Source organism: Triticum urartu, chromosome 4A (assembly GCF_056163025.1).
Source record: "Triticum urartu cultivar PI428250 chromosome 4A, HENAU_Tu73, whole genome shotgun sequence".
In the NCBI taxonomy this organism is placed as follows: domain Eukaryota; kingdom Viridiplantae; phylum Streptophyta; class Magnoliopsida; order Poales; family Poaceae; genus Triticum; species Triticum urartu.
Genome location: NC_141876.1, coordinates 486,685,293 through 486,698,191, shown reverse-complemented (window position 1 = coordinate 486,698,191; position 12,899 = coordinate 486,685,293). Strand labels below are relative to the sequence as shown.

The 12,899-nt window shown below is 45.1% G+C and overlaps 4 protein-coding genes across 5 annotated transcripts; 1 reads left to right on the top strand and 3 right to left on the bottom strand.

Annotated features, from left to right (window-relative positions):
- Window positions 1-532: 532 nt before the first annotated feature.
- On the bottom strand, window positions 533-4,074 carry LOC125552351 (uncharacterized). The gene is made up of 5 exons (XM_048715864.2): window positions 3,819-4,074; window positions 3,244-3,317; window positions 2,949-3,028; window positions 1,193-1,344; window positions 533-937 (listed from the first exon to the last, which is right to left on the bottom strand). The coding sequence occupies exons 1-5, from the start codon at window positions 4,021-4,023 to the stop codon at window positions 867-869; spliced, it is 582 nt and encodes a 193-aa protein (XP_048571821.2). The 5' UTR covers window positions 4,024-4,074; the 3' UTR covers window positions 533-866.
- A 153-nt stretch (window positions 4,075-4,227) lies between these two features.
- LOC125552353 (LYR family of Fe/S cluster biogenesis protein) lies at window positions 4,228-4,787 on the top strand. Its single transcript, XM_048715866.2, has one exon. The coding sequence runs from the start codon at window positions 4,312-4,314 to the stop codon at window positions 4,585-4,587; it is 276 nt and encodes a 91-aa protein (XP_048571823.2). The 5' UTR covers window positions 4,228-4,311; the 3' UTR covers window positions 4,588-4,787.
- A 2,576-nt stretch (window positions 4,788-7,363) lies between these two features.
- Window positions 7,364-9,415, bottom strand: LOC125552352 (vacuolar protein sorting-associated protein IST1). Its single transcript, XM_048715865.2, has 4 exons — window positions 8,607-9,415; window positions 8,424-8,527; window positions 8,165-8,330; window positions 7,364-8,047 (listed from the first exon to the last, which is right to left on the bottom strand). Exons 1-4 carry the CDS (start codon window positions 8,778-8,780, stop codon window positions 7,643-7,645), a joined length of 849 nt encoding a protein of 282 aa, XP_048571822.2. The 5' UTR covers window positions 8,781-9,415; the 3' UTR covers window positions 7,364-7,642.
- A 1,246-nt stretch (window positions 9,416-10,661) lies between these two features.
- LOC125554021 (uncharacterized) lies at window positions 10,662-12,188 on the bottom strand. Of its 2 annotated transcripts, none has more exons than XM_048717649.2 (4): window positions 11,879-12,188; window positions 11,670-11,773; window positions 11,381-11,546; window positions 10,662-11,282 (listed from the first exon to the last, which is right to left on the bottom strand). In XM_048717649.2, exons 1-4 carry the CDS (start codon window positions 12,050-12,052, stop codon window positions 11,172-11,174), a joined length of 555 nt encoding a protein of 184 aa, XP_048573606.1. In that variant the 5' UTR covers window positions 12,053-12,188; the 3' UTR covers window positions 10,662-11,171. The 2 variants fall into 2 exon arrangements, with proteins under 2 accessions (XP_048573606.1, XP_087374780.1); XM_087518654.1 differs by having other exon boundaries at window positions 11,408-11,546.
- Between the last annotated feature and the right edge of the window lie 711 nt (window positions 12,189-12,899).

The following is a 12,899-nucleotide window of genomic DNA, read 5'->3' as shown; positions in this document are numbered from 1 at the left end:
TCGGTGACGGAGGAGGCGGGGGCGAGGGTTACTTGTTGGCCGGGAGGAAGGGAGGCCAATGTGCCACAGACCAACGGGCCCGGAGACAGGAGTAGGCGAGCGCGCGCGCGTCCGCGTCGACGCAAATCAGGCTAAAAATGGACCGAGAATGGGTCGCCCGCGGACGAAAAACGGACGCGCGTCCGTTTGGGTCAACGCGTTAGGCCGCCTTTTCTGTCCGCGCCGATCCAAACAGACGGCTGCGGACGAAATGGATCCCCCCATTAAAATTGCTCTAGTGCCGTCTGATGGCCGTGGATATCGGTGCCGATACATAGTAGTACCTGGCAACGATACTCTATAGGATCTAATGCGATGGCAGAGATACTGATCGTGGAGTCCTAGATAACTCCTGCTATCTCCATAGGAGCCATGTGCGAGAGAACCCGGACGGACCCCCTTCACGGTCGCACAGTACTCCAAGACCCTTTTGATCTCGCCAAAAAAATGTACTCACAAGACCCACGACCACGTACAGTCAGTCACCCGTGAGGAAACAGGAAATGCAAGATATCTGCCCGTACATGCGTGACAAACAGCACGGGCGGGGACGAAGGCTTGCGCCGCCAATGGCCCACCCAACACCAAACCTAGGTCCAAGGGAGTACAATCGCCTCAGCAGGATCATGCCAGAGGCAGCAACAGCAACACACATTCCGTTTAGGTATACACTTGCTACACAGCGCTCCGTTTCAAGTGCACAAGTGCTGATTTGTTGCATAGAACTCATGCTGTGGGTAACAGCGACACACAGTCCTGCTTTGTCGACGGCATCGACGAGGCAGAGAAACCGTCGCAGCTAACACATTGACAACGTGTTTCTGCTCTCAGCTGTCGCCGCTTGGTTCATCGTCCTCGTCTAGGTGGATGCCGGAGATACTCATCTTCCCCGTGTTTACTGCAGTGCAAAGCCAGAACCAATGAGCTAATAGCTTCTCTCTCATCTCTCAAAAGATAAATGAATGAGCTAATAGGACAGACATCAGGAATCCAGACACACAGTTGTTTATAGTGCAGACTTGTTAGCAAATGGGCCAGCCTATTGTTGTTCAGTAACTCAGTATCCATGCTTACTAATGCCATCCACTATGGATAGATTCGTGATCAAGGCTTCTTGTTTATTCACGCAGAAATTTTAGTACTCCATGCTTACCAACTGCGTCCAGTCCGCAAAGATTTGGCATATACTTGCTAATATGTTCTTCAGCGGCTTTATCAGCCTTCAGCGTCTCGCATTCGAAAGAGACCAAGACTTTCTTATTCCCATGTTTCTTTTGAACCAGTCCAACAACGTCATCTTCCCATCTGCAAGGGATAGTGTTTGCATAAGGAGAACAGCACAAAACAACATTATAAACAGTAACTAATACTACTTCACAGCATCAGCAGCACTATCCTTCACCCACTAGTGAAAATAATTTTTTATCAAGCAACACAGCAAATACTAAACAATCCAGAATCAAATTCCAACCATATGTGTTATGTTACGTATGTACATATAGTTCATAACCCATGCAGCACGAATTTAAGAAGAGGATCCACATAATCTCTCAAGTAGCTAGTTTTATCCTTTAAACTTGGAAGCGTCCAGCAATTAGGTAGTTTATCCTTTAAACTATGATGAGTCCATATCGGTAAGATTGAGAGTTCAAGTCTAGATCTGACTTGTGGATCAAGTCATCCTAAATAATAGGACTGTAATGTACTCTCGGACGTAAGCAAGAAAATAGACCAATAGTTCATCTACTTTGCCTCCCGTCCCGGGGCGACAGCCCCTCCTGTACCTCTCCTCAAAACCCAAGTTCATAACAATACACTTGAGAGTTGAACATGAAATCACTAAGGCTACTTTGTTCAAAGAAAAGAACATTGAACACCTCATAAGTTGGCCTTCACAGAAAAAAAGGGGAGGGACTTGAATTTGTATACAGTAAATAGAGACTAAGGGGCTGTTTGGTTGGCGGCCTTACCTTGCCACGCCAAAGGTGCGGCACGCCACAGCTCCGTAGGCAGCTGTTTGGTTGCTAATGAAGGTTTGGCACGCCACACATGCAAAGAGCTTTTTCCAGCAGAATTTCTCGCCACAAGTGTGGCGCTGATTTTGTCCGCCACAATCCTTGGCGTGCCACAAGTGTGGCCAAACAAGTGTGGCATTTTGAGTAACCAACCAAACAGCCCCTAAAGCATTAACTCAATAAACGACTAAAGAGTTTAGTTTGTGTCTATTCATACAGGTAACGCTTGATTTATGGCTGCTTAGTGGCATGATGAAGACGTAAACTTGTCGCCATGCCGGTCATGACTCATGATACATTTGACAATACCAAACCATCTAGATTACACCAAAATTTATTTTGGATACCCAAATTTTTGGTCGAGCAAACCTAGGCTCAAACCAAACACATCCTGAAGGCCAGAACATTTATAGATCATGGCAAAGAGATACTACAGAGGTATGCGCAGCTCCATGCCAGTGAGGCAAGGCAATTTTCACAGTATCACAAAATAAGACAATGATAAATTAAATTGTGTTTTGGCCTTAATTAATCACTTGCAAATAGAGATACCCAAAATAGCGTACAAGGACCAATAATCCAATATACCCTGTTTCATCGGATTATTCCCATTCATTTAATAAATGCACTTCTTGAAAACATAATCCATTACAACAACTTCAGATAGTACAGTGCTTTCAAAAACACAGTTATGGTACAGTGTTTTGATATAGCCTGAGAAAGGATATGACGTACATGCCATCTATATTCACATTTCATATATATCAACAGCACTTCCAGCTAAAATTGATGGGCATGAGCATCAACAGATCACGCCACACTGTTTTTGCAAACAGTAAATTCAACAACATTAAATTTTGTTCTGACGAAATCCACCCATGAGAGAAGACTTACCCATGCAAATGGTCAATGTTTTGTAATCGAGCAGCATCATGTCCCCTGCATTCCACCACAACCACCTTCTCTGTCTTCCTCTGTCACATGAGCATAGGTTAACCTCTACCACACAGACTGCAAATTATATAAGAATAAGAGATAACTGAGTTTTTAGGATATCTGTAGGTAACTTCTGATAGATCCAAGATAAGCCGAGATAGTATCATTTTAGAAAGGAAGGTAAGCTAAGATAGGAAGATAATCTGTCGGTAGAATACATGCTTGGTGGAGAAGAACATAACAGATGTCTGACCTTAAAATTAATGATGGATAGCTTTATAAGGCGGTAATCATCTCCTCGGCTACATTCCCTCTCGCATGGTATCGCTTACATGATAGAAAAGAAAAAGGACACGGCAATATAAGCTAAAGATATCTTCTCTTATCTGTAATAAAGACAAAAGAGTAAAGACAAAGATGTCCACAATTGCAAAAGACAATGGACGGCGAATAGAAGCACATAAATTCATCTTTGTACAATCAAGAACATACCATATCAACTATGCATCATTCTTCAGATAGCACAAGATCAAAAATACCGACTCCCTAATGTAACAGGCTATGGCATATTACACAGCACTGGAATACTGTTATGCTAGCAATCTAGCAGAACTCACAATTCAGTTGGAAATAAAGATAAACTTCTAGACAGATAAACCCTAATAATATATTGCTATCACTTGTGCTGAACAAAGGGGGGTTTTGGTGGCAACACAAACGATTCAAGCCGAGATGCAGTTGGAGCCCAGCCACACAATGCCCGCGTCTAGAAATTAGGGGTCAATAGATAAACAAGTAGTACAAGGGTGAATGAAGAGAGATGTGTACGGGTGCCCTGGAGGCCGTAGCAGGCGGAGTCCGGGAGGCGGATGAAGTGGCCGGAGATGGCGCCAGAGGGCAGCAGCGCGATGGATGCGACGCCCTCCATCTTCTCGCCGGTATCTCCCTCCTCGACCTGCGGCCCGGCATCCTCCGCCTCCGCCGGCGGCGGCTGACGGTCGCCATTCGCCTGCGAGTCCGACAGAGAGCCCATCGTTCACACCGCGCCCAAGAGCCAGTACGCCGACTAGGAGCGAAAGCGGAAAGTAGTGGCTTTTATGCACATAACCCCCGCCAACCGTAATTTTCTTCGGCTCAGATCCCTGAGGCCTTGCTGGGCTAAGGGGTATCGTTCACAATAAGCTTCAGAGAAAGGGTGTATTTGCTAATTTACCATAGCAAACATCGACTTGTGCTACGCGGCTCTCCCAAAATCCCCAAAGCCCTCGTCCCCCGAAGCCAGATTTCTTCTCCAGCCTTCATCGCACGAGAGGCGGCATCCATGGCGGCGGCGGGCCCAGCCAAGACGGAGGTGCTGTCCCTCTTCCGCGCCTTCCTCCGCACGGCGAGGCAGTTCTCCGACTACAACATCCGCGAGTACACGCGGCGCCGCGCGGTGGACGCCTTCCGCGAGAACCGCGCCCTCGCCGACGCGCCGGCCGCGGCGGCGGCCTTCGCGGACGGGAAGCAGCAGCTGGAGGTGGCCAAGAGGCAGGTGCTGGTCTACTCTCTGTACGCGCCCAAGGCCAAGAGCGTTGTGGAGATGAAGATTCAGTGAGCGACACCAGAGAGAGGTTTCACGCACTCCTTTTTCCCCTTTAGGGTCTGTGCTCTTTTATGTACTGTTAGTAGGGTTATGGCGATCTGACGCTGATAGAAATTCTGCCGTTACTATGTTTGCTGGATAATTGCCATGATACGGTGGTTGCTATTGTTCAATAAGTTCGCAAATTAATGATCATGATACTTTGTGTTTCACATGCCAATTGCACATGTAGAACTACCTGATTGTGGCTTTAGAATTATCGTATAGCCTTGCCTTGGTGTTCTTGCAGCGGCGCTAGCTTTGGCTATTACTACATCCCACTAGCATTTGTGCGCTACTCCATACTTGTCGTGCTGACCATGATCAAATGTGTGGAAGAATTATTAAGGGTGTATTGAAGTCAATCGTGTTACCCATCAACTGTTTGATGAAATGTTAAAATCATGCATCCTCGGTTACAAAGCCAAAACCAGATCAGGTTTTGCTCGACATAAGTTGTTGTGAGAAATGAAATTGACTGGCTATGCACCAAGTAGTGTTTACCAGAATGCCCTGATCCGTACAAGAAAAGGATACCAATGCAAGACACGAGTCATAATGTATACAACTTATTACTTACTAGTTCAATAACACAGACTGCATATGGCAAATAGCCAGTAATAAAACTACAAAAGAAAAATCATGGATCTATTCTTGGCTAGCTGATGACAAGCAAGCAGTGGCGAATCTAGCAGGACATTGGAGGGTAGGCTTAAAACATAGATTTCCTAAGTCTAATTAGCGAATGCATTGCAATTGTTGCATGTAAAGCACCAGAATATATTTGTCAAGTGGTATGTTTAGCTTAAATAGGATTCTGGAGGGTAGGCTTAAGCCTATTGAAACCTCCCTAGTGGAATCGCCACAGCAAGCAAGGTACTATAAAATTTAGTATCGAAAGCAGAGGCCTTCTCAATACTGTCACAATATGGTGAAGCATTGCCACACTGAGACTAAATATGAATCTTACTAAGAATGCGGAGAGCACACATTGAAGCATTCTGTATTGATTTAATGGTTGCTTCTTGCTTGCCGGTCAGGATGCCGGCTTGGGAAGCTGGCATAAGTAGCTGTGTTGGCCCTGCAGGACCAGCACCTTGCTGAGGTTAGTGGTTTCAGTGTCTAAACCATCTGTTATTCTTTTATGTACTCTGCACAAACCATCAACAGCTGGAGGAACCAGTTCATCTGGCTCATCTTTGCTGGAATCATTACCTTTAAACAGGAAAAAGGTGTCTGATACAGGAAACTTGAGTAGTAGCAATATGCATGAGCACTGAGGAGACAATACGGCATTGCAAGTATAGAACATATATTTACATCCTACATTAGTTTGGTGAAATGACCGCAATGCTTACAACAACTACTACTACTGCCCCAAGGCCAATAATTGTCGAAATGCCGCATGCTGGTAAACAAACAGAAAGGCATCCATATGGTACACCTACCACACCGGATTTGGCCTAGGCAAGAACAACTTATGTTCAGCTGGGCAGTTTTCAGAATATCAGTACTTTCCTATTTTAGCACAATTTATCCCAGATGCGTTAATTAGGGCATGTTTGGCTCATTCCTGTGCTGCACTCTGGAATGTGATACTCTTTCTGGTAATCTTTATGTTACATCTCAAGTAAATAAAATAAAACTGACGATTAAGGTCAGCATAATGCCAAACTATGTGCTTATTGTGATTGCATTACTTCAGAGTTGTAAATAATACCATTATATCTGATATAAGCTATAGAACTCTAAAATATAAATATTACAGAATGTGTTATATATGGGATCTGTACTTGCTGTTGAAGGGCGTGCAGTTGTATATTTGATTTCAAAGATATCATCATTTTCTAAAGAACCATCTAGGGTTTGATGAAAAGGTCAGGATTATGCCTTTTCGCACTATTTTAGCCCTGTTAAAACTTTGCTAAACTGGTTTCCTTTTGGCCCAAAAATCAAACGAGTCATGGAATAATCAACTTCTTGACAGGCATCTTCATCCAATACTCAAAAGTCTTAAAATTGTATTTGCATCAAAGGGATTTGACTTGAGGCCTTAGACTGCAGTGAGAGCTTGGAAATATTAGTTTCCTACGGTTATCGTCACCATTGTGTTTTCCACAAATGTCATTCCACAGATAGTTTGCTCTTTTTTTAGTTTAATAAAAGGTTCTATACTTCTGTGAATAGTGGTATGAATATCAATCTATCGTATGTTGCCCTGTTGTTGTATACAATTGCGTATGCCGACAAATTGTGTATGCACATCAGCTACCGAACTGACCAAATATCAGTATTCACGCTGGTAACTGATCAGCTCTTTTGTAGCAAGAAAATTCAAAATCACCCACAAGAAAATCCAAATGCGGGCCTTGCAGGGCTTTTTCTTGCCATGATCTTTGCAGCGCACCTTCACTGGCTTCTTTCCCCTTCTATATCTTCGCCCCTGTGCATTTTTGTTGGGCCAAGTTTTTTTTACCAATGTTGGGCCAAGTTTGACCATCTTTGGTTTTTGTACTGATCTCGTCGAGTAAATATATTTGTTGGTTTGCTAGCAATTATACCTGGCCCACATAATGTTTACAAAATTGTCTAAAAAAATATAATGTTACAAAAATACTTGAACAACATGACACAACATATGTTACAAAAATACTTGAACAACATGACATTAAAGATATGTTGGTATGGTGGTTACTATAAAGCAACATCATCAAATCAAGGTGATGAACGGCGGTGGCCAAGCAGCAGATAGGTGACCATGAGGTCAATGACTGTTAAGCAATGTGGTTACATTGTAGCATTGGCCACTAGGGGTTGGTCCATGAGAATTGACATTTCTTATAGATGATACTCCAGTTGACTGGACTAGTTGGATATCTACATATTGTAGTTGATAGTTTGAAATTACACGTGTGTGTATTCATGTCTATTCACAATTTGGTGGGTGCACATGTACAAATGGCATTGCCCTGCTGCCCATATCGTTACATTTCTAGCCAGATGCAGAGGAAGGTCGTCATTTCAGTTCTCATGCACACCCAAGGCGCCACCACCTTCGGTTACGCCGGCCTGTAACCTCCTCATCATCTGATCCATCAGAGTTGGTAACGATATGCACATTCTCGTCACTCTCCAGCCCGGGTGTATTTGTTCCATGTGAGCGAGGATGGTCATTGTCCGACTCTGAACTTTCATCCATGTCGTCCTGGCATGGCATTTCGCCGAGGAGCTCCTGACTGTCTGGAACATTGTTGTTGCCTTCCTTGGTTGCTTCTTGGAGCTCAAAGAAGTCCACCAAAATATCGTTGCCATCCCCCGTTGCTTCCGGGAGCTCGGAGAAGTCCACCAAGATGTTGTTCTCCGTGGCGATCTCTTTGGTCACTTTCTTCTTCAGCTCCATGCCTGCTGTGCTTCCGGACAGCTTCCATACCAACTGCAATGGCAACATAGACAACGCCTGTGAACTCCTGCCCGCAGTTTCTCCGTCCATTTTACACTGCGGATCAATGACACCCGCTAGAAAATGATCAAATGTACTAAGAGTTCTTACGATGGGGTCGACGATGCCCGTGCCCTCCTTGGCCGCGACCGCAAAGTCGCCGCCGAACTTGTCTGCGAGGATGGTACGGGCAAACAGCAGCTCCTGCAGGTCGCCGCACCACCCGGCGGCGAACATGATGCTGGCCGCCGCTTCCCTCAGCTCCTCGCCGCACTCCCTGCAGCCCAAACAGAATAGCAATGTTTGTTGTCCAACGAACATAGAGAACCAAAGATGAGAACAGGCGTGATGAGGCAGGCAGGCAACATACTGTGGCTTGTCTAACTGCTCAGCCTGCTCGATGAGGCGCTTGCAGTAGAGCTCTATGATGCCGAACGCCTCCAGCATGTTGTCCTCCTGGATAACCTGCTCCGCCTGCGCGCAGAAACACCAGCATCAGTAAGCCTGCATCCAAGGGCAGCACCACGTCTTGCTTCGTGTCGTCGGTATGCACGCGGTGGAGGGCGCGGTCGAGGTGGCCGAGGACGAGGAGCTGGCTGACATCGCTGCAGGCGATGGACTTGCGAGCAAGGCGCGGCCGGCGGGCGACGGCGATGCGGGAGACGGCGAGCCCGAGGAGGGACTTGAGCTTCGCCGTCTGCTTGGAGGTCTTCTGGAGGAATCCCATGGCCGGACGATGCTTTGCACGTTGGCCCGGCGGTGGGTGCTGGCTTTGCTATTCTGTTATGTTATATTCGGTGGATTGCTAATTGCCTAGAGCAAACGGCGTTTGGATGCTGATCTTGGTTGCGTTGCTGATCCTTTGCGTGGAGAGGAGAGGAGGGAGATGATCAGATGGGTTGCTTGTGGACTCATGCTGAAGTCCGCCTTGGAGGGACAAGAATTTGTAGGCTCTTGTGTTTTCAATCCTTGTAAGATTTAACATGCCATGACATCCAATTTATATGTCCTTCGCTGATGCTACAAATGTTTTTAAAATATTGCGGGCAAATGGGACCCTCGCTGGTTACCCTTACGAGAGTGTATTTTGCACACGCAAGAGTGAGTAGTACTTGAGTTTTGTATGGTTAACACTACTAGTAAGCTCACCAACAACTCTCCAGAGCTCTACAGCAACAACACATTCAAAAAAAAAAGTGACAAGAGGACTCATGTTCAGAGCAGAATAAGCAAGTCAAATCTCTAACATTTTGTCTCTTATGAAGATTATCTGTGGTTAGCAGCTTATTTTTAGCTAGTAACCAAATAAATACTTGAATTCTGGTAGGTATTTTCAATCTCCAGACAGTAGGAACATTGCCAGGGAGTACCCCCCCCCCCCCCCCCCCCCACCCAAAAAAAAATTAATTAATAATCTTATAAAAGGATTTAACAGTGTACATCCCTTTCGTCTCATACCTCCATATTAAGGTGCCAGGTCTGTCACTCAAATTAATAGTACTTGAGTTTGCCTCTTCGCGCGCCTTAAAATTCTTTAAAATCATAATATGGGCATCATGTTATATATAACACGGGCACGCACGAAACAGTTCGAAGCAAGTACAGGATCAAGCATACCCTGCACAAAGAACCAAAATGTCCGACTTGCTTTTTAAACAAATATAACCCCCAACACTTGTCCTTTTTTGCACACATGACAATTTTGATCATATTTATGCATGAACATTTTTGGCCGCACTAGTTTTAACAAACACACATCACATTATGCATTTGACGTTTTATACCTTTTTAGCACTGTTTTTCATTTAATTGAGAGGAGTAAAAGAATGCATGATCAAGGTAAATGTAACTAATATCACAATGAGAATAAAAAAAATAAACTAAAGCTATTAGAAGGTGGGTAAGGAGAGGGGCCAAAGATACTTGCAAGCTATCTACTACCTCTGTCCGGGTTTAAAAGGCCCCCGGATGGACGAAGCTAGTCCATTTTTACAAGGCCGACTAGACTCAAGTTGCTTGCTCAAAGGAGAATAAAGCGAGATTAGTTAATGCATGGATGCATGCCCGCCAGCGCATGTCCTATGACTGTCTTTTTACTGGCCATGCATGCGCCGCCGCTGGTGACGGCAGTGGAGCTTGAGATATTTTCTTTTAATACTAATGTTAACTGCAACCATGCGGCCAATGCATGCAGCCACTTAAATATTGTGTGAAATCCGTTGTAGTTACCTTGATATGAGAGTTCTTATCCAGGGGACTTTTAAACTCGGACTGAGGTACTAGATAGGAAGAAGCATCATAGATTTCATCGATTCAACCTGCATGGAGAGGGCCTTCAACTTCTATCATCATCTAATCAAACACCCCTCACAAAAGAGGGGGAGGGGTGTCCAGGGGCCTGCTCCCCACCCCCATCCCCACAATGATCGACAATTTTAGTAGCAGCGATGAGTAATTACCAACGAGATTAGATCAATATATGTACTCGGCCCCTCCTATACTTAAATCCTGGCTCCGCCACTGGGGGTGTCGTATGTGAACATGTTGATCCAAGATGTTTTTAACTTACAAGATTCATCCTTCCAACCGAGCGCGACAACTAAAATAGTAGATGCCAAAGAACTTTCAAATTTCATAATCGAAGTGTAAGAGTGAAATACAGTTGCGCCTCCTAGCCTATGTGTGTTCAAGTCTCGGCTCGGATGTTTGTGTCTCACATTCTCCTCTTAATTAATAAAACCGCAGGAGCTTCTGGTCTAGTTTTAAAGAGTAAAATACAGATGTCTTCCCTTCTCTTGTACAGTGAGCCATAGTTCTTCATGACCATCCTCCGATACTAATTTTGAACCTACACATAGCAGTTGCATTTGGGGCCAGATGCAGAGGAATGACTTTGTCTCATCGTGCACACTGAAAGCTATATATCACCATCTTCGGCTTCAGCGGCCTATCATCTGATCCGTCTGAGTAGAAAATGCTCGAGGCATTGTCGTTGTCACTCTAGTCCAAAGGCATTCATCCTGTCAAAAGCGACGACGACCATCGTCAGGCTCTGAACTTGCACCCATGAGTCCAAACACGACAATCTCCTGAACGTGCAGAACAACGCCGCCATTGCTTATGGGGACTTGGACAAATCCACCGAGATATTGTTCTCGGCGGCGATCTCTTTGGTCACCTTCTTCTTCAGGCTAATGCTTGCCGTGTCTCCGGACAACTTCCACACCAGCTGCAATGGCAACACAAATCATGCATGTGACTGCTACCCTTTCCTCTACAACTCCAAATCAATGGGCGCCTAGAAATGAAGACTATAACTACTTTTACCATCGGGTCGACGACCGCGGTGCCCACCTTGGCGTCGGCAGTGAAATCGTCGCCGAACTTGTCGGCGAGGATCTTGCGGGCAGACTGCAGCTCCGGCAGGTCACTGCAGCGCTTGGCAGCAAATATGATGCCGGCAGCGGCTTCCTTTACCTCCTCGGCGCATTCCCTGTACGCTAAACATATTAATTTTCTTGCCCAAAACATTTGACATTGAAGTGGATGATCTAAAGACATTAACAAAAAGGAGAAGAAATTAAGAGATCAGATCAGGTGTGATCAAGAGACGTACTTGGGCTTGTCTAGCTGAGCGGCTTTCTTGACGAGGCACTTGCAGTAGAGCTCTATGATGCCGAGCGCCTCCAACATGTTGTCCTCCTTTATGACCTGTTCTACCTGCGCAGAGAAAGAAGCTAGCATCAGTAAAAAGGAAAATGTAAGATCGCTAGAAGAATAACATGTGCAGATGCTTTGGAGGCCATAGCATAGCTAGGCACGCACTCGCTGGAGAGCGCGATCGGTTTGGCCGAGGGAGAGGAGCTGGCAGACATCGCCGGAAGCAATGGACTTGCGAGCAAGGCGAGGCTTGCGGGCGATGGCTACACGTGAGACGGTGAGCTCGAGAAGGGACTTGAGCTTGCCGGTCTGTTTGGAGAACTTCCTGAGGAATCCCATGGCTGGTGATCTGCTCTTCCCGGAGTTCCTTGAGGTGTTGGAGTTTTTGACGGGACCAACGATGCGCCTACCGGCGGTCGGCGGCGGTATCGTTGGTCCTTGTATGGGTGGTAGGGGGAGGAGGAGCTGAGTTCTTGGGAGGAAAAAAGGTTTTCTAGGGCATTGTTTCTCTGTTTTTGGAAGTCTAATTTTAGTGCACAGGCTGTTAGTTCAGTTATATAAAACGAACTTCTTTCATATTTGGAACATGAGGGCTGGACGTGCACATAATAGGGAGCAAAACGTGTAAAGAAAGTTTTCTTAATCAAAAATGTGGAAAATAATTCCTATTAGACAGAAGGACATCCCCTGCTTGATCCTTTCGGATTGAGGGTTTTCAAATGAATTTTGTAAGAATTCATTAGAAAACTTCCACTCTTTTTGTTGAGTGTCGTGATTGTATTAAAAACATAAGATAGGATAAACTAGCAAGTATTTTAACTTATCTTGTATTTCAAATAGATCATATATATGGACTTTGATAATGTCCGATCGTTTTGATCCTAGGAATAGATCCGAACAATTTCTCCAATCGCTAATTCTGCCATGAGTTGGCTTCCTCGATCATGCGTGTGGTTGCATGCAGCCCGCACCCAACGCTAGATAGTTTTGCATGCATGTTAGGATTAGAAGCTCCTAATTAAATGCAGAAAAAACAAAATCAATGATGTCAACAGATTCTTTAAAAAACAAAAAATTCAACATGTTTTGTATCTCAAACTGTCGTTCGAATTGAAAAACTGTTTCACATAAAGGATTCGTCGCGAGGAAACCTTCGAAACTAGATCCCATATTAATATGCTTTGAC